The 18,257-nt window shown below is 40.5% G+C and overlaps 1 protein-coding gene across 1 annotated transcript in view; it reads right to left on the bottom strand.

The window, feature by feature from the left end:
• Positions 1-12,685, bottom strand: part of CTNNBL1 (catenin beta like 1) — a 162,482-nt gene extending 149,797 nt beyond the window's left edge. The window contains exon 1 of the mRNA XM_064573155.1: positions 12,528-12,685. Within this exon, the coding sequence (XP_064429225.1) occupies positions 12,528-12,557 (30 nt within the window). The 5' untranslated portion in view covers positions 12,558-12,685. The remainder of the gene's footprint in view (positions 1-12,527) is intronic.
• Positions 12,686-18,257: the final 5,572 nt, after the last annotated feature.

The following is an 18,257-nucleotide window of genomic DNA, read 5'->3' as shown; positions in this document are numbered from 1 at the left end:
GGTCTTAAAGGTCCAGCAAAGGCAGGCTTTACCATATAAGGCAGCCGCAGCCAGGTCGGCCAGAGTCCTTCCAGATGAGGCAGCAGTTGGGAGCCAGAGAAGAGATGTACATACTTGGGAGGAGGAAAAAAGAGAGAGAAAATGAGAGAGCCAAGAGCAAAGCACAAAACAGAAATGGGGCAGAGGTATGAAAAAGTCAGGAACAAACACATGGGGTCTCGGGTGATTACTACAATTTAGATTTCTTGGGCCAGTGGGTGTGTGAATTTGGATATAAGACTAGCTTAAAGATATAGTGTCAAGGCCATCAGACAGGTAAATGGCTCCCCTCCAGAAAGATAAGCAGCCATGAAGGAAAGGGGCACTCCACAGAAGGCCAGGTTAAGCTTCTGTTTGTGAGTGCTAGTTTCTCTTGAAAGACTCATGATTAGTGAGCACTAGTAATTGCTCAGATATTCTTCAGTCCCCAAGATGGCAGTGGTGGGCAAAGAGATCTAGAAGAAATGCTGGATGAAAAATGAAGACAGGTTACACTAATTTGATCTCTAGTATCTTACAGTCTTCAGTAACTAATAGAAGGGCCCTAAAATTTTACAGTTCATCCAAAGATGACCAAGAATACTAATGCTTCATTCATCATCCAACAACCACAACTTTTCAGGACAATGTGAAAAGAAAGCAAAAGGGGCCTCAGAAGTTAGATTTTATCCTGTTTTATCCTATTAAACAAATAACACCACTAAGAAGTGACAGCTACACCAAAGAAAAGCAAGAAAAACTGTAAACAATAGGCAAAAGAACTCAAAATTTCTCTGTAACACTCCCAATGTTTTAATACAGGAGTAAAAACTTTCCACACTTCAAAAGATCATGAGAGATTCTGGGCACAATTAACATGTATTCATAATAATGACCCTAAGACAACAGTCTGACCTATTGAGAAAGGCAAGAATGTTTGTTTTAGAAAGAACTCCAAACAAAATGATGAAAAATTCAAATTTTGAATATGGAAAAAAGCACTGTTCTGTTCTGAACCCCATTTTATCACCGGAGGCAAGCCACTTTCCGTCCCTGTGCCATGCCTTCCCCATTTGTAAAAAGAGGAAGTTCTTGTTCTGGCACTCTTGCTCCACTTGGAAGTTTCTGCTATGTGGAAAATCTATTCATGAGGAGTGCCACATTTTCCAAAGACACCAGATAAAAGAGGAGTTAGTGCAATTCAATACAACCCATATCACCTTTTTCAGAAAGGAACCTCAGGGGCACTTGGGTGGTTCAGTTGGTTAAGGATCTGCCTTCGCTCAAGTCATGATCCCGGAGTCCTGGGATCAAGCGCCACCTGCGGCTCACTGCTCAGCAGGGAGCCTGCCTCTCCCTCTCCCACTCCCCCTGCTTCTGTGCTCCCTCTCCCTCTCTCTCTCTGTCAAATAAATAAAATCTTTGAAAATAATAAATAAATAAATAAGGAACCTCAATGTGGATTTCTTTTCACAACAACCCCCACTTCATCAATGATAATGTCTTTTTCTTATTTCTTTATTGCTGCATTTTAGCGTTCTGTTGATTCTTTGGCATCTTTACCTTCCTCTGCGCAACAGTTGCTCCTGGCCAGAGCCCCCACTCCCATGTTTCAGCTTCTCTGTCAAAAATTATGTCCCCTTAAAATGCTCAAATTTCCCTTATCATTAATAATGATAAGCTATTAGCTGTTCCCATGAAGTATTAATGTTTGAAGAGGCCAGTAAAAGATAACAAGATAAACTCTAACCACAATTCTTCTATTTTATCCAAAGCTGTGAAGAAAATAGAATTCCAACATGATACACCAGCAGGAGACTGATGTACTGTTAATGCTTACGTTTATTAAAAATTCCAAAAGTAATTTTAACTTAGTTGCTCTTAACTTGGGAGGGGGTCAAATACAAAAAAAATGTAATCCTCAATTTTATGTATTAATAAAACAAACACATAAATAATGCCAAACACTAAAATTAACAAGTCGGGAAACAACAGATGTTGGCGAGGATGGGGAGAAAGGGGAACCCTCCTATACTGTTGGTGGGAATGCAAGCTGGTGCAGCCACTCTGGAAAACAGTATGGAGGTTCCTCAAAAAGCTGAAAATAGAGCTACCCTACAAGCCAGCAATTGCACTACTGGGTTTTAACCCCAAAGATACAAAGGTAGTGATCCGAAGGGGCACCTGCACCCTGATGTTTATAGCAGCAATGTCCACAAGAGCCGAACTATGGAAAGAGCCCAGATGTCCACTGATAGATGAATGGATAAAGAAGATGTGTGTATGTGTGTGTGTGTGCATATATATATATAAAGAATGCCATACACACACACACACACACACACACAATGGAATATTACGCAGCCATCAAAATATGAAATCTTGCTATTTGCAACAATATGGATGGAACTAGAGGGTAGCATGCTAAACAAAGTAAGGCAATCAAAGAAAGACAATTATATGATCTCACTGATATATGGAATTTAAGAAACAAGGCAAAAGATCATAGGGGAAGAGAGGAAAAAATGAAACAAGATGAAACCAGAGAGGGAGACAAACCATAAGAGACTCTTAATCATAGGAAACAAACTGAGGGTTGCTGGAGTGGAGGGGGGTGGAGGGATACAGTAACTGAGTGATGGACACTGGAGAGGGTATATGTTGTAATGAGCACTGGGTATTATATAAGACTGATCAATCACAGATCTGTACCCCTGAAACCAATAATACATTATATGTTAATTAATTGAATTTAAATTTAAAAAGAAAGAAAGAAAAAAAAGAACGCCAAACAGGGGCACCTGGGTGGCTCAGTTGGTTAAGTGGCTACCTTCAGCTCAGGTCATGATCCCAGGGTCCTGGGATCGAGCCCCACATCGGGCTCCCTGCTCAGCAGAGAGCCTGCTTCTCCTTCTCCTGGCCACTATGCCTATTTGTGCGCTCGCTCTCTGTCAAATAAATAAATAAAATCTTAAAAAAAAAGAAAAAAAAAAAGAACGCCAAACAATCTGTTCAATAAACAAGCATACCTGCCTTTAGAATATAGTCAGACACATTCGGAGGGAAGCATCATAATACTCTGTGCTTGATGTCAAATCCTTCTCAATTCAAATAGTTGAAGGGAAGTCTAAGGAGCCCAAGCAGATATCTGCTCACAGGCAACTGATAATCTAAAAGGAGTTAACAGATGAAAATATACTGTGGTAGTCTCACTAGATCTTTCACTGAACTCAGGACAAAGATAATCTAGTTTCTATTTACCAACCCACAATGGAGATGGGGTTTTAAAATTTAGGCCAACACACTTTCAGATCAGTCACTCCTAGAACACTACAGAAAAGAAAATGGCTTTCAACTATTCAGCTGAAATACTAGAATCAAATGGCTGACTCTGGAAAAAGTAAGAGGATCTCTGCTATACTTTTCCTAACTCCAATGTCTCTATAGCCATACAAGACTCAAACCAAAACTAACCACTTCCTTTGGGAACCTTAGGGGAAAAAAAAGAAAGAAAGAAAAAGAAAGGAGTAATTCATAAATGAGATTTCAGGCACCAGAAAAGGGGAACACTGAGATATCTCAGCAATATTAAAGAGACCTGGGGAAAAGAATTACTGTGTTGATGATATAATTCTTGATATCAATGACTGCTAACTGTGGTGGAATAGGGTTGTGCTTTAATCTACTGAGAACAGTTCTATACTGTGGCATGTGTGGGTGACAAACTGTTCTCATTTCCTTTTATAGCATTCTAAACCTTAATCTCCAAGGGACCAATGACCTTGGGAATACTGAGGCAGCTTTGTAGAATTCAAAAAAAACATTTTTTTCTTTTGCTACAGCATGTGTGTTGATTGTAATTATATCAATAATTAAAAATTAACAGCTAACATTTACTGGGCGCTTACTATATACTACTTAGCACTACCCACCCTGTCTTATTTAATCCTGTATTTAAAAACAGATGGTAAAATGGAGATTTTTTTTTAAATGGTGGGCAGAGATACACTGTTATAAAATCTCCATTTTAAAGATGAAGACCTAAGGGTTATAGAGGTTAATTAACTGACCCGAGGACACATGGATAGCAAATAGCAGAGGTGGGATTTAAACACAGGCAGTCTGACCCCAAGTTAGTGTTCATTCACTACACTAACATTAAAAGACACCTAACGGACACACTCAGAAGGCACGTGCCTTGAATTATTCTCTCCAATAGAGCTGACAGGCTTTTCTGAGCCATCCACATTCTCCAATGTAGTTATTTTTACATCTGAAAATTTCTCTATTGGTGTAAATTTTATAAATTCAATCCCCCAATTTATTTTTTTTTTAAGTAAGCTCTATGCCCATCGTGGGGCTTGAACTAACGACCCTGAGATCAAGAGTCGAGAATGCTCCACTGACTGAGCCAGCCAGGCATCCCTCCATCCCCCAATTTAAACGACACCCAGTGAGGGACTGCAGAAAGGTATGGCTGTCTTCCTCAAGTTCACCTCCAAAATTAGGCATCTCATTAAAACCTACCTCCAAGGAAGCTGAAATAGATAGGACTGAAGTCTATGACTGGTGAAAACTGTTCTGTTGGCCTATAGAAGAAATAAACCCATGTTCACCATGCCAATACGCGATCCACAAAAGTAAAAAGACCAACCAGAAAGCTACTTATTTGACAAAGGTTCCAAGAGTCTAAACTATGATGGTGGCAGCTGAAATAGGAAGGAATAAAGAGAAAACTGAAGAAGTAACGCTTTCTCTGCAAAGCTTTCCTGATGACAGAGCTGCTCCTGCCTGTGCCACCAAATTTTGTTCATTCTTCTGTAACAGCAATGATGCTGTGTACTGGAATATCAGTTTTCAAATCTGTGGGATGCCACCCTTAGACTGCAAGCTCCATGAGAGCAAGAACTGTGGCTTAAACATTTTCAGATCCTGACACCGTCTTGACCCTGGAAAAAGGAGCTAGACCTCTTTGTTCACAGGATCTTATGATCCATGAGGAAAAAAACCTTGTCTTTCATCTTTGAGAAATAGCTCCAAGGCTTCTTTAAAGTCTGCAAAACAGAGACACCCCTGACTAAAACGCAGAATTGGGGGTAGGTGGTGGAGCAGGTGGAGAGATACAGAGAATTACGTGACCCCAGAACATCTGGCCAGAACGTTCAGTAGATACATGAAACCTAGATCATGGCCAGAGAGCTAACAGTTGTCTATATTGGGGTGCTGAAAGATGGAAGAATGGATGAGTTCATCTATGATGAGGGACAAGATTATAGAATCACTCTAAGGAAGAGTCAAGAGTAATGAAGCTGGGGCGCCTGGGTGGCTCAGTTGGTTAAGCGACTGCCTTCGGCTCAGGTCATGATCCTGGAGTACCGGGATCGAGTCCCACATCGGGCTCCCTGCTCAGCAGGGGGTCTGCTTCTCCCTCTGCCCTCTTCCCTCTCGTGCTCTCTCTCATTCTCTCTCTCTCAAATAAATAAATAAAATCTTTAAAAAAAAAAAAAAAAGAGTAATGAAGCTCAGGGAGGGGCGCCTGGGTGGCTCAGTCGTTATGCGTCTGCCTTCGGCTCAGGTCATGATCCCAGGGTCCTGGGATCGAGCCCCACATCAGGCTCCCCGCTCCAAGGGAAGCCTGCTTCTCCCTCTCCGACTCCCCCTGCTTGCGTTCCTGCTCTCGCTATCTCTCTGTCAAATAAATAAATAAAATCTTTAAAAAAAAAAAAAAAAGAGTAATGAGGCTCAAGAAAATCTTTGGCAGAGGGTATTGGCACCTCCAAGAATGCAGGTTTTGGACATCCTACAAAACAACTGACCAGTACTCTTCAAAAAGGTCGAGATTATAAAAGACAATGAAAATGACAATGACAAGTAACTGCAATGTGGGACCCTGGATAGGATCCTAAAACAGGAAAAGGACATTAGTGGAAAAACTGGTGACATCCGAATTAGGTCTGTGGTTTAGTTACTAGAATTATGAATTCCTGGTTTTGATCATCATACTATGGTTACAGAAGATGTTAACTTTAGAGGAAGCGGGGTGAGGAGTATATGAAAACTCAGGAATTCTCTACTATTTTTGCAAATTTCTGTAAATTTAACATTAATTCAAAATAAAATATTAAAAAAATGTAGGTTTTGCAGCAAGGGTAGCAAGAGATGATATGGAAGAGGAAGACAATTCAGAAACTGAAGTAACATATTTGAATGTCTAACATGAAACATTCTTGATGTCTGACATGAAAACAAAGACATACAAGGCAGCAAGCAAACGCGATTATCAGAACAAAAGCTTTCCAAAAGGGGAAATAACCAGAACATATTTGAGGGTATATACTGGTTCACTCACTCAATCCTTAAACAACCATTCATGAGATATCAATTATGGGTGAGACACTTTGCTAGATGCTGGTCCCTGCCTCTAAGTTAACTGTGTAGTGTATGAGAAGGCACATAAATGTGTTCTGTGAGTATGAAGAGAATGCACCAGAAAGAAAGAGGACGAGAAAGTTGCAAAGAGAGGAAATGAACTTAAGAAAGAAACCACTCAAGAGATGAAACAGAAAACACTCTGAAATGGGAATATCAATGAAAATAGTTCTTTATCTGTTGTTTATAGTCCCATCATTAACAACAGTAACTTTGAAAAGCACTAGTCTAAACTGTCATGCAAAAAGAGCCTATAGCACAATGCTATAAAACAACATTATGATGAGGATAATACTCTCAGGGTTGTAGGTGAAATGGGGCCACTACAGAATGAGCATATGTGTTCAGGCTTCTAAAACGTTTCTTACATACACCCCATCAACAAAAAAACACAACAGAAAAGCTCAATTACAAACTACAACACTACCTTATGGAGAAAGAGGCAGATGATAAGAAATACAAATGATAACACACACAAGGGGAAAAATGCCCATTAGCAAACTTGAACTAACACTTTACATACCTACTAGATTAATGAGACAAAATTAAATTGTTTGACAACTAGTTGTATCAAGACTGTGGTAAAACTGGAACACCCACTGCTGTTAGCACTGTAAACTGATGAAGGATTCATTCCATATGAGCACAACGTGTTCCTTAATGTATCTGCAGCTGAGATGACCCCATCATCTACCACTCCCCTCCGTTTACTCAATGCTCTGACATTTCACTCCCATGCTTCTGCTCTCACCAATCCTAGTCAAGAACGACTGTCCTCGGCCTCCTTCATTACCCACAGAATTCCTATTCATTCATCGTGGCTGAGATTCCAACATCTCCCTTTTCTTCAATGACTGCATTCAAATCCACCCCCACTAATACATCCCTTCTTCAGGCATATCCAATCATTCCTTACATTGTGCTCCCATAATACTTTATCCACACAGTTCATTGTTGAAATGTCTGTCTCATTCCTCAAGTTATGAATTCTTTAAGGTCCAGGACCATGTCTTAATAATTTTTGTACATGCAATACTAAGCACAAGAGATGGCACGTGGTAATTTCTAATGGCAGGTGGGACGGGAAAAATGCCAAACAAATGAAGAAGTTCGTTGCAACAGTATCTCCAAGAACCAAAACCTAAGACCAAATAATTATAAATAATTCCTCTAAATAATTATGGAGGAACATTTTAGGGAAAAATGGTTGGTCTATCACTTGTGCAAGAAGTATGAACATTAAAAATAACATGAGGACCATGTAGAAACCCATGCAATATTTCTGGCAGTGTTAAATTAAAAATGTAGAACACAAAACAGTATAGACACAATGATTATTGCCATGCAATATATAATAACTGTGGGAATATAAAAATACTTGTTAGACTAGGGTCCTTTTCCTTTTCTCAAATACTTCCTTTTAATACCATTCCTGTCAGTTTATTGTCATTAAAAATTTTTTATTTCAAAGGAAAGAAATAAGGGGAAAGGAGCAAGATTCTAAATTCCTACAAGCCCCTGCAATCCAAGGAAATGCTATGATATTGCTGATAGGTCACAAGAGGAGTGGGTGTCTGCAGTATTGCTAAAACCAAGGGTCCCTGACCCCAATCTGCCTCAAAGAGAATACTTCTCATGTCACAAAGCAAGTCATTCCCACGGAGCCAAGCCGCACTAAATGTGAATTCTTTATTGCAAAACTTCGAAGGTAAGAACTTTTTCCAGACATCTATGGAATTAGTATTAATGAGAATGCCCTGAACTTCATATGCACATCTACGCAGCAGAAACTTCTCAGCCAAGGAACTGCTGGGCACACTTCTTGATGAGATGTCTAAGCCTGAAGGCATCAAAAAAGTACATTTCCATATTGGGAACATAACTGGCTTCCTCTTTAAGACTTTTTCTACCACCTCCTGTCCACATTGTAATTCTCCTGTCTTCTCAAATGAATAGTTAACATATGTCAAGGATATAAGGCATATACTGAGGCACTTACTGCCTAACCCTATTACTAGAAGAACCAATCTCAGCGGGAAACTGGAATCTTCCCACCACACTGCCCCAAAAATGAAATTTAAGAAGCACCCAAAAAATATTAAATACACTTAATAAACACTTCTTGACATTACATATTTTCCTTGCTTACCTTAATCTCTGAATTCCAAGAAAGGAAACAACCACAACTCTTATAGCTCAACCCCCTCATTTTACAGGTGGTAAAAAGATATACAGAGAGGGGAAGTGACTTGTCCTGAGTCACCCAGATAAGTAATGATAAAGGGAGGATTAAAACTCAAATCTCCCAGATTTTCAGCCCCGATTCATTCTCCTACATCAAGCTTTTTTATCCCTTGAAATCTCTAGAGCTCCTGGCCTAAATAATTAGTATCACAGAACTTAAAGTTAGAAGAGACCTCAGAGAGACTTACTTAATCCCCTCATTAGGCATATGAGGAAACTGAGGCCCAGAAAGATTAAGTGATTTGCTCTCAATATCTTGGACGGCAGGGAAAAAGTGTAATTTAAGCTCAAAAAACTAAAACAGCTATGAGAAGGGAGGAGAATCTCAACTGGGTAAAATTTTAAAAGGATGTACATTCTAGACCAGGGGCACTTTCAAAATGTAGTTCCTGGACCACGGGAGCTTCAGCATCACCTGGGATCTTGTTAGAAACTCAAATTCTAAGGTCCCACGGGAGACTTAATGAATCAAACTATGGGGATGGGGATGTTCAAATCAGACAACATGTCCCTAAGAAATGAACTTCAGTGGTCATGTTGAGTCTACTTTGAAAATCACAACTATAATCAACAGCACTAAAATTTATGCATTCTTCTATAGGTGTACCATTCTTCATTTTTTAAAACTTTTAAAAGTATTATGAAAGTTTTTAAGTAAAGTATGAAAACAGAATGGAAAACCAGATTTGGGTATTCATTTGGTTCCAGTTCTGGCTCTGCTCCTTACTGGCTGTTTGTCCTTGGGCAGGTAAACCGAGCTCTCTAGCTCAAGTTTCCTTCTCTGTAAAATAGGCATGCCACCCACCTCAAAGGGCATGTTGAGAATTAACTGTAAGAACACATCCAAAAGCACTTCAGTTCAGCATCTGGCACAGAGTAGGCAGGCAGTACAGCATGGTTATTAGGAGCTTCAGCTATGAGGTAGGTGCTTTTCTGCACCTCAGTTCCTTCATCTGTACAACAGGGATTAAAGACAGTACCTTCTTCACAGGGTTGTTACAAAGATTTTGAGAGATGGTGCAGGTAAATAATGCATCTTTTATATCTATAAAATGTTACTATTTTTGAAGAGCTTTTGCATCCATTAATTCAAATGATCTTCACCATTTCCACAAAAGGATGGATGCATTCGATTGATTATGGACTAGATTCCAGACTGTACCATCTTTTAGGAACAGGAGGAGTGGACATCAATCTTACAGAAAGGAAATTGCACGAATAGTGCATGTGGGGAATGAACAGGACTGAAAATAAGGAGATCAGGATTCTGGTTTAACTATGCCACTACCTTAGCCCACAACCTCAGGGAAGTGCTTTACCAGAATGGGATTCACTTTTCATCTGTAAATAAGTGGTCTGCATGAGGTTATCTATAATATCTCTCTAAATAAAATTCAAACTCCTTATCATGGCCTACAGGAAGGCCTACATCTCCTATTCATCATCTACCATTCTCCTGCTTACTCACCATGTTCCACCTCCATCAATCCTCTTCCTGATCTTCTACCAGGCTACGCCAGCTTCTACCTCATAGCCTACATACTTGCTTTTCCCTCTGCCTTGATCCTTCTGCCCTTTTACATGATTGTCTCCTTCTCAACCTTCAGTCCTTTAACAATAATTCCTCAGAGTCCTTCCCAGACCACATTACCAAAAGTAATAGGTCCTGTCTCCTACTGCCAGGGGTTATTGTCTTTCACAGCACTGTCAAATAAACATATACTGAAAGTTACAAATGAGCCACGTATGTAACTTTAAATTTTCTAGTAGCCACATTTAAAAAGTTTTAAAGAAGGTAACATTAATTTTAATAATATATTTTCTTTAAGCCAATATATCCCACGTATTATCATTTCAACATGGAATCAATATAAAGATTATTAATATATGTTACATTAATTTTTGTCATACTAAATCCTGGAAATCCAATGTGTATTTTACACGTATCACTCTCAGTTCCAACTAGCCACATTTCAAGTGTTCAGTAGTCACAGGTACCCAGTGGCTACCACACCAAACAGCACAGTCCTACAGTAAACCCTGCGTACCCTTCAAAGCACCTATCACAATCTGAATTTCTTGTTTGTTTACACACTTATCTTGTTACTTTCCCACCAGACTACAAGCTCCACAAAAGCAAGAACCTTGTCTGTTTTGTTCAATGTTGTATACTCGAGGATTTGATGCCTTGCACAGGAGGCATTCAATGAATGTTTTTCGAGCAAATGAATGAAGTTCTTTTAGCTTTAATATTGAGTCAATGGGCTAGCCATTCTACAACTCCCAAACAGACATACAACCACTCATTCAACAATCCTCCTATTTCCTTTCTTCTTTCATGTTCAATAACTGTCTTAAAAAGAGAACTCTCTTGGCTATATATCAACCATTGTTTAAAAGTTCTTTTCTACAACGTCTAGAGTCACCAAGGTCCGTTCTTTGTGTATTGGCAGAGGGAGTGGCATGAATGTAATTGCTAACATGTACTGAACTTTTACTCTTTGACAAGTATTGGTCTAAGCACTTTACATTTCACAACAGATTTATGTGGTAGGTGCCATCTTTGCCCCTATTTACATATGAGGAAACCAAGGCATAGAGAGGTTAAGTATTTTGTTCAAGGTTACAGCAGCCAGTTAATAGCAAAATGGAGATTCCAAGGAATATGCGGCCCCTGACCCATAGCTCTTAATCACCATTCTCTACTGCAGAGCTGTCCAATGGAAATATAAGATCACTTGTATATGTAATTTTAATAGCCACACTAAAAAGCTAGTAGCTACATTTAAAAGTCAACAGAAACAGGTAAAATTTATTTTAAATTTTATTTCACCCATTATCTATAATATGATTAATCAATATGATCAATAATCAAGGTAATTGATTTGATCAATATGATCGTAAAATCAGTATAAAAACTTTATTTTTCATATTGAATCTTCAAAATTCAGCATGATTTTACACTTAGAGTACTTTTCAACTCCTACTAGCCCTATATCAACTGTCTAACAGCCACATGGACAGCTACCATATTAGACATCAGGGTTCTACTGCCTCTCACAAGGAGCCTCTTTAGGAAGTCAAAGAGGGGGAAACCTTTGAACTGGAAGCCAGGAGACCTCAGCTCTAATATTACCCAGCTCTTACTTGTTGAGTGACTTTGGAGAAGTCCTTTCTGCCCTCTGCGCCACCCATTCCCACCAAGTCGCCTGCGCAGGGAAGACAAGATTCCTAGGGTCCCATCCCATGCTAGAATTCCAAACATCTCCCAACAATGGCAGTTAACATGGGAACAGCTTTTACACTTTAAAATCAGCTTTCATATCCAATAGTTAATAGAGTCCTCAAACAACCCTACTAGGTACTTATTACTGTCTCCGTCTTATATATACAAAAACTGAAGCTCAAAGAGCGGAAAATGACTTGTCCAAAAGCCACATGGCCAGTTAGTGGAGAAGCCGGGGCTCAAATGCAGGAAAGACCAGTGCCCTCCCACCACCACCACCTCAACGACTCGGGGACGAGATGGTTGTGAAGATGGTCTGAGGCCTTTAAGAAGAGTTGAAGGGAACCAGGCCCCAGTCCAGGGAAGGGTAAGAAGAGGTCCAGGCTGGAGTTGAAAGGAAGCGGCTTGGGTTCTGAGAAGGAATGAGCTGAAAGGGCCCAGGAGAGTCTCAGGAGAGTGAAGTGAAATGAGGAACTCGAACATCAGAAGTGAGGGTTCGCGGGCCGGGGACAGAGGTGAGAGGAGGTGAGATGAAGGGACTCTGGTCCCGCGACCGGAAACCCCTACCCCGGGGAGGGGACGGTACTCCGGCCCTCCTCGTCCCTCATACCTGATAGCTCAGAAGTTCGCCCACATCCATGGTTCCAGGCCCAGCCAACACCTGCTACTCGGGTCCCTCCACTCACGCCCAAACCGCGGCCCCCTCGGCTACAGCTCCAGCCACACTGCCGGAAAGCGCTGTGAGCGGGTCGCAGAGCCAATGAGGTAAAAGTACGAGGGACACGGAAGCCGGCCACACTGCGGTAAAAGGCAATGCCACCGTAAAGCGCGCTGCATTTACGACGGTACTGCTTCCGCCCGCAGCCTGAGGGGGCGGGGAAAGGGGGACGGAGACATGAAGGAGGGCGGGACGGTGAGTGAAAAGACCCAAAGAAGCTAAGATTTATTGGGTGCCCCCTCTGTGCAGGGCGGAGTGCTTAGTGTTTTATTTGTGCTCTTCTAATCCTTCCATGATCTAGCCAATTTTATCCTCATTTCACAAATAAGGAAATTGAGGCATAGAACTGCACTGTCCAGTTCTATACCCACTAACCACATGCGGCTACTGAGGGCTTGAAATACAGCTAGTCTGAATTGAAATGTGCCATAAATGTCAATAAAATACACACTGGATTTCTAAGAGTTCTATTGATTACATGTTGAAATTACATTTTGAATATATTGGGTCAAATAAAATATAAAATTAATTCTCCCGTTTCTCTTTACTTTTTAAATGTGGCCAGTAGAAACTGTAAATTACGTATGTGGCTCTCTTTGTGGGTTTTGTTGGTTTTGTTTTTTGTTTTTTTGGGGTTTTTTGGATAGTGCTGACTCAGTATATTATCCAAGGCCTACAACTATTACTGACTGAGAAACTGCTGGTGATCACATCTCCCTCTCTGGGCTTCTGCTTATTCATCTATGCAAGGCCCGATGGGAACTGATGATCTTGTTTCTACCTCAGACATATAAAAAGGTTTTCTGTAGGAGGAAGTTGGCCATGATTGGAAGAGAATCATTCAAAGAGTGCATCTGAGCTCCTGAGATTTAAATAAGGCTCTACCTTCAAAGGGTGTTAAACCTCTCCCTTAATCTTCTTAGCCATTTAGCCCCCTGACTTTCACATTCATGATACTTGTTTTAGTCCGTTCAGGCTGCTATGAGAAAAATATCATACACTGGGTGGGCTGCAAACAACAGAAATTTATTTCTCACGGTTCTGAGGCTGGGAAGTCCAAGACCAAGACACCAACAGATTCGTTGTCTGGTATGGCTGCATTGTGTTCACAGACTTTCTCACTATGTCTTCCAAGGTAGGAAGGGGTGAGGGATTTTTCTCCAGCCTCTTAGAAAAGCACTAATCCCATTCATGAGGGTTCCGCCTTTCTGACCTAATCACCTCCTGAAAGCCCCACTTCCTAATACCATCACCTTGAAGGTTAGGATTTCCATTTATGGATTTTGGTGGTTTACAAACATTCAGACCACAGCAATATTTTGAGCCATCCTCCCCATCCCATCTCCACATGTCTCCAATTATACAGAAGTTATTTTTATAGAACTTCTCAAAGGGCCAAATCTTCTCTTTTCCCTGGCCACCAGTCCCATAACTCATCCAACTCCTTCTCATCCTTCAGGTCTCAAAGGTCACTTTCTTAGAGTAGTTGTCCTCAACTCATCTTCAGCCCAAGTAAGCAGCCCCTTCTCATTCCTCATAATTCTCTTTCCCAGCACGTCCTCTGTTGCACACATCTCTCCATCTGTAATTTTCTACTTAATGGTTGATCACTTGATGAGAGCAGGAACTGTGTCTGCCATGTTCACCATTATATCCTAGTACAAAAAGCCTAGTACCGTGCCTGGAACACGAGGAGGTTTCATGATGGGCTTTATGAGCCATGGTAAGGAGACTGGGTTGACGCTAAGAGCATTGGAAATAAATTGAAAAGTTTTAAGCAGGAAAGTTTTGTGATTGGGTTTATGTTTTTAAAGAATCACCTATGCAATCCAATTTGAACTGAATTATTTGGGTGTCTCCCCACCCCACCCCCCTTAGCTGTAGGGACTATGCCTAATTCAAGGAGGCAGGATGAGTAATGCTGGGAATGTACCCTTTGGAACTGTGTACCCTTTAGAATTATGTCCCAGTACTTGGTGAGCTGGAGCCAGCTTGTATAAACAGGATAGCAAGAGCCTATGGATAAATTTTCAGGAAATTTTCAAGTTGGTATCAGGTTGGTTGCTTGAAATTAGCCACAGTGGGAGTATTTACACCATGGAAATCAAACAAATGCTGCAGGGTTTTTGGTGTTTCAGAGAGCTGCTTGTTACACATTTACCAATACACCACTGATTCTAATTCTCCTCAAAGTTCCACATCTAGCCCTATGCTCTCTGGCAAGTTATTTTCTCTCTCTAAATTGTGGTCTCTTCGTCTATAAGGTGACTCATTCATTCATTCATTCAACAAGCATTTACCGAGTGCTTCCTCAATGACCGACACAATTGTAGGCTCTGACAATATAGAAGTTTGTATGAAAACAAGTTCCTGCCCTCTTGGAACCCACATTCTAGTTAGAGAAAGCCTAATGAGGAATATAGCATTATGATCCTCATTTTACAGATGTGGAAACATCATCAGCCGACTTCATCTCTGTGTGCCTCATCCCCTTGCCCGCAAAGTGGAGATTCAATTGCATTTACCTCATAAGATTATGGGGAATTTATATAAGATGCTGCATGCAAAGCACTTAGCAGGTGCCTGGCACAGAAAAGTACTCCAGCACTGTTTGGTGTTAATGTTATGTGGAGTTAAGTGGGAATTGAAGGGGCAGAGAAGCAGGAAAAATGAGATCATCCTATACTCTTTCTTTTGCATTCAATCTTGTCTGTGTGTTTTTAGAGACCAGGCGTTAAAACATAGAATCATAAGGCAAACCCCTATGAGAACCAGATTTGGTGAGCACCCTGCAGTGAGGATAAAGAAGGTTTCCCACAGAAGGTGCTATTTGGACTGGGGTTTAAAGGATGAGAAGAGTTTGCCAAGAAGACATGGTAGGAAACTGGTGACCCAGGCAGAGGAAGCAGCATGAGCAAAGACATAGAGGTTGGAACACTTCTTGTAGACAAGGCATAGGATATACAGAGGAAAAAATGGAAAGTAAGGCAGGAGAGGTGGCTGGGGAAGATCTTGAATAAGGTTGCCAAATTTAGTGCATAAAAATATAAGACATTCAGTTAAATTTGAATTTGAGTTAAACAATGAAATTTTTTAGTATGACTATGTTCCATGCAATATTTAATAACATACTAAAACCTTTTTGTTGCTCATCTGAAATTCAAATTTAACTGGGCATTCTGTATCTTATGGCAATTCTAATCATGGAGGATCTTGAATATCATATTAGGGCACTTTGATTTTATCTTGATGAGAGGGTCCATTAATACTTTCTTGGGTATCTCCAGGAAATAAGGTTTGAGAGGCTTGTCCTTCAGGTTTCAGCTTAATGTCACTGTATCAGAGAGGTCTCCTCTGACTTACGAAATCTAAGACAGTCCCTCTCCTTCCCGCAGGATTCTCTATCAGCATTCCTAACCGTTATCTTCAGAATATTTGTGATTGGTGTTTCTATATTTATTTGCTTTTCATTCATTTGAAGTCTGTTTTCCCTTCCATATTGTCAGCTCCAAAAAGCCAGAGATTGCTGGATTGTTCACCACAATAACCTCAGAATCGAACACAATACTTAGCATTTAATTGGCACTCATTAGCTAGTGGTTGGTTTAATGGATGAGCCAATCAATCCACAGATTGATTGACTCATTCCGGGCAATAATACTAATACCTTCAAACCCCTACCCAAATCCTAATGCTGTGCTATTCCAATTTTAAAGATGTGAAATGGAAGTTCAGAAGAGCTACAGTGTATGCTAAGTGAAATAAGTCAAACAGGGCGCCTGGGTGGCTCAGATGGTTGAGCGTCTGCCTTCGGCTCAGGTCATGATCCCAGAGTCCTGGGATCGAGTCCCGCATCGGGCTCTCTGCTCCTTGGGAGCCTGCTTCTCCCTCTGCCTCTCTCTCTCTCTCTGTCTCTCATGAATAAATAAATAAAAATCTTAAAAAAAAAAAAAGAAAGAAAGAAGTCAAACAGAAAAAAGTAAATACCATATGATCTCACTTATATGTGGAATCTAAAAAACAAAATAGATTTGTGGATATAGAGAACAGATTGGTGGCTGCCTGAGGTGGGGGCGGGAGGCTCATAGAAATGGGTGAAGGGGGTCAAAGGTACAAATTTCTGGTTATAAAACGAATGTCATGGGGATGTAATGAATAGCATGGTGGCTGTAGTTAATAGTTAAATATTTGCAAATAACTAGGAGAGTGGGTCTTGAAAGTTTTCATTACAAGAAAAAAGGTTTTTTTAACTATGTATAATGATGGATGTCAACTGTACTTATTGTGGTGGTCATTTTCCAATATATACAAATATCAAATCATTACATAGTATACCTGAAACTAATATAATGTTATGTCAATTACACCTCAAAAAAACTAACAAGGGGGGAAAGGGGGGGCTACGGTCTATGCACCAAGCAGTCCAAAAACATCATCATGATGATGATGATGATTTCAGAATGGCATCCACAGAGATGGGAGAAGGGCACCACCCAAGAGACCAACTGCTGAGCTGTAATCTTTTTAAAAATGTAACTTGGGGGCGCCTGGGTGGCTCAGTTGGTTAAGCGACTGCCTTCGGCTCAGGTCATGATCCTGGAGTCCCGGGATTGAGTCCCGCATCGGGCTCCCTGCTCAGCGGGAAGCCTGCTTCTCCCTCTGACCCTCCCCCCTCTCATGTGCTCTCTGTCTCTCTCATTCTCTCTGTCTCAAATAAATAAATAAAATCTTAAAAAAAAAAAAATGTAACTTGGAAGAATGATCTCTTCCAGAAAGTTTTTAAATAGCTGTGGGCTGCCTAGCTTCCTTAAACTTCAAGCTTTAGCTACTCCAAGATGTAATCAGAGTAGCTTCCTCCAACTTTCATTGCCTCAGTAAATTATTTATTGGAAGAGCCTTTAAGAAAATATCCTCAAAAAACACTCATAAAGTATATTTATCACCAATATTGAGTTCCTACCCTGCAATTGTGGGCTGATTGAAAACATGTAACAGTGCCTGACTCCTCTATTTAGGCACTGAAGGAGTGGGGAAGAGTTATAGGGTGGGCAGTGGAAAGGGGGATACGTTTTCTGGGGAACAGAATGCAATTGCTAGGGCTCAGGAGGAGTCCCTATTCTCTCTGCCTCTCATCACCCAAATCCAGATCCCTGGATCCTTTCCACTCTAATATTTTTAAATAGTTGTAAAAACTGAAACGTGGAAAGTTTAGTTATTTGCCCACAGTCATAGAGTTAGTAACTGGAAATACCCCAAACCAAGCCTGTCTGACTATGCATTTCACAGTAGGGATTTGGGCTCAGGTAACCTTCAAATGGTACTGACATTTATGATCCAGGCACAGATGATTGTTGAATGCTAAAGAGTAATAATCTCTCCCAGAAGATCTTTGTCTCGATTAGACACAAGAATTTATATTCTTAGATATACTGTGAGCCAAGTAAGAACTCAATAGTCATGGATATGCAAAGAAAAGGAAATATTTCAGGTTTTGTTGACATGTGATGATAGAATTGGATCTGTTGTTGAAAGAGTCCTAATCTTTTAAAGATCCATACTAAACTCTATATATGAAATAATATGATAACTAGAATTTGCTTCAAAATGATCCAAGGTGGGGGC

Source organism: Mirounga angustirostris, unplaced genomic scaffold (assembly GCF_029215605.1).
Source record: "Mirounga angustirostris isolate CCGP_5_RB_7025 unplaced genomic scaffold, mMirAng1.0.hap1 SCAF_10, whole genome shotgun sequence".
NCBI lineage: Eukaryota > Metazoa > Chordata > Mammalia > Carnivora > Phocidae > Mirounga > Mirounga angustirostris.
The sequence above is the reverse complement of the archived record's forward strand: the minus strand, read 5'-3'. Positions and strand labels throughout refer to the sequence as shown.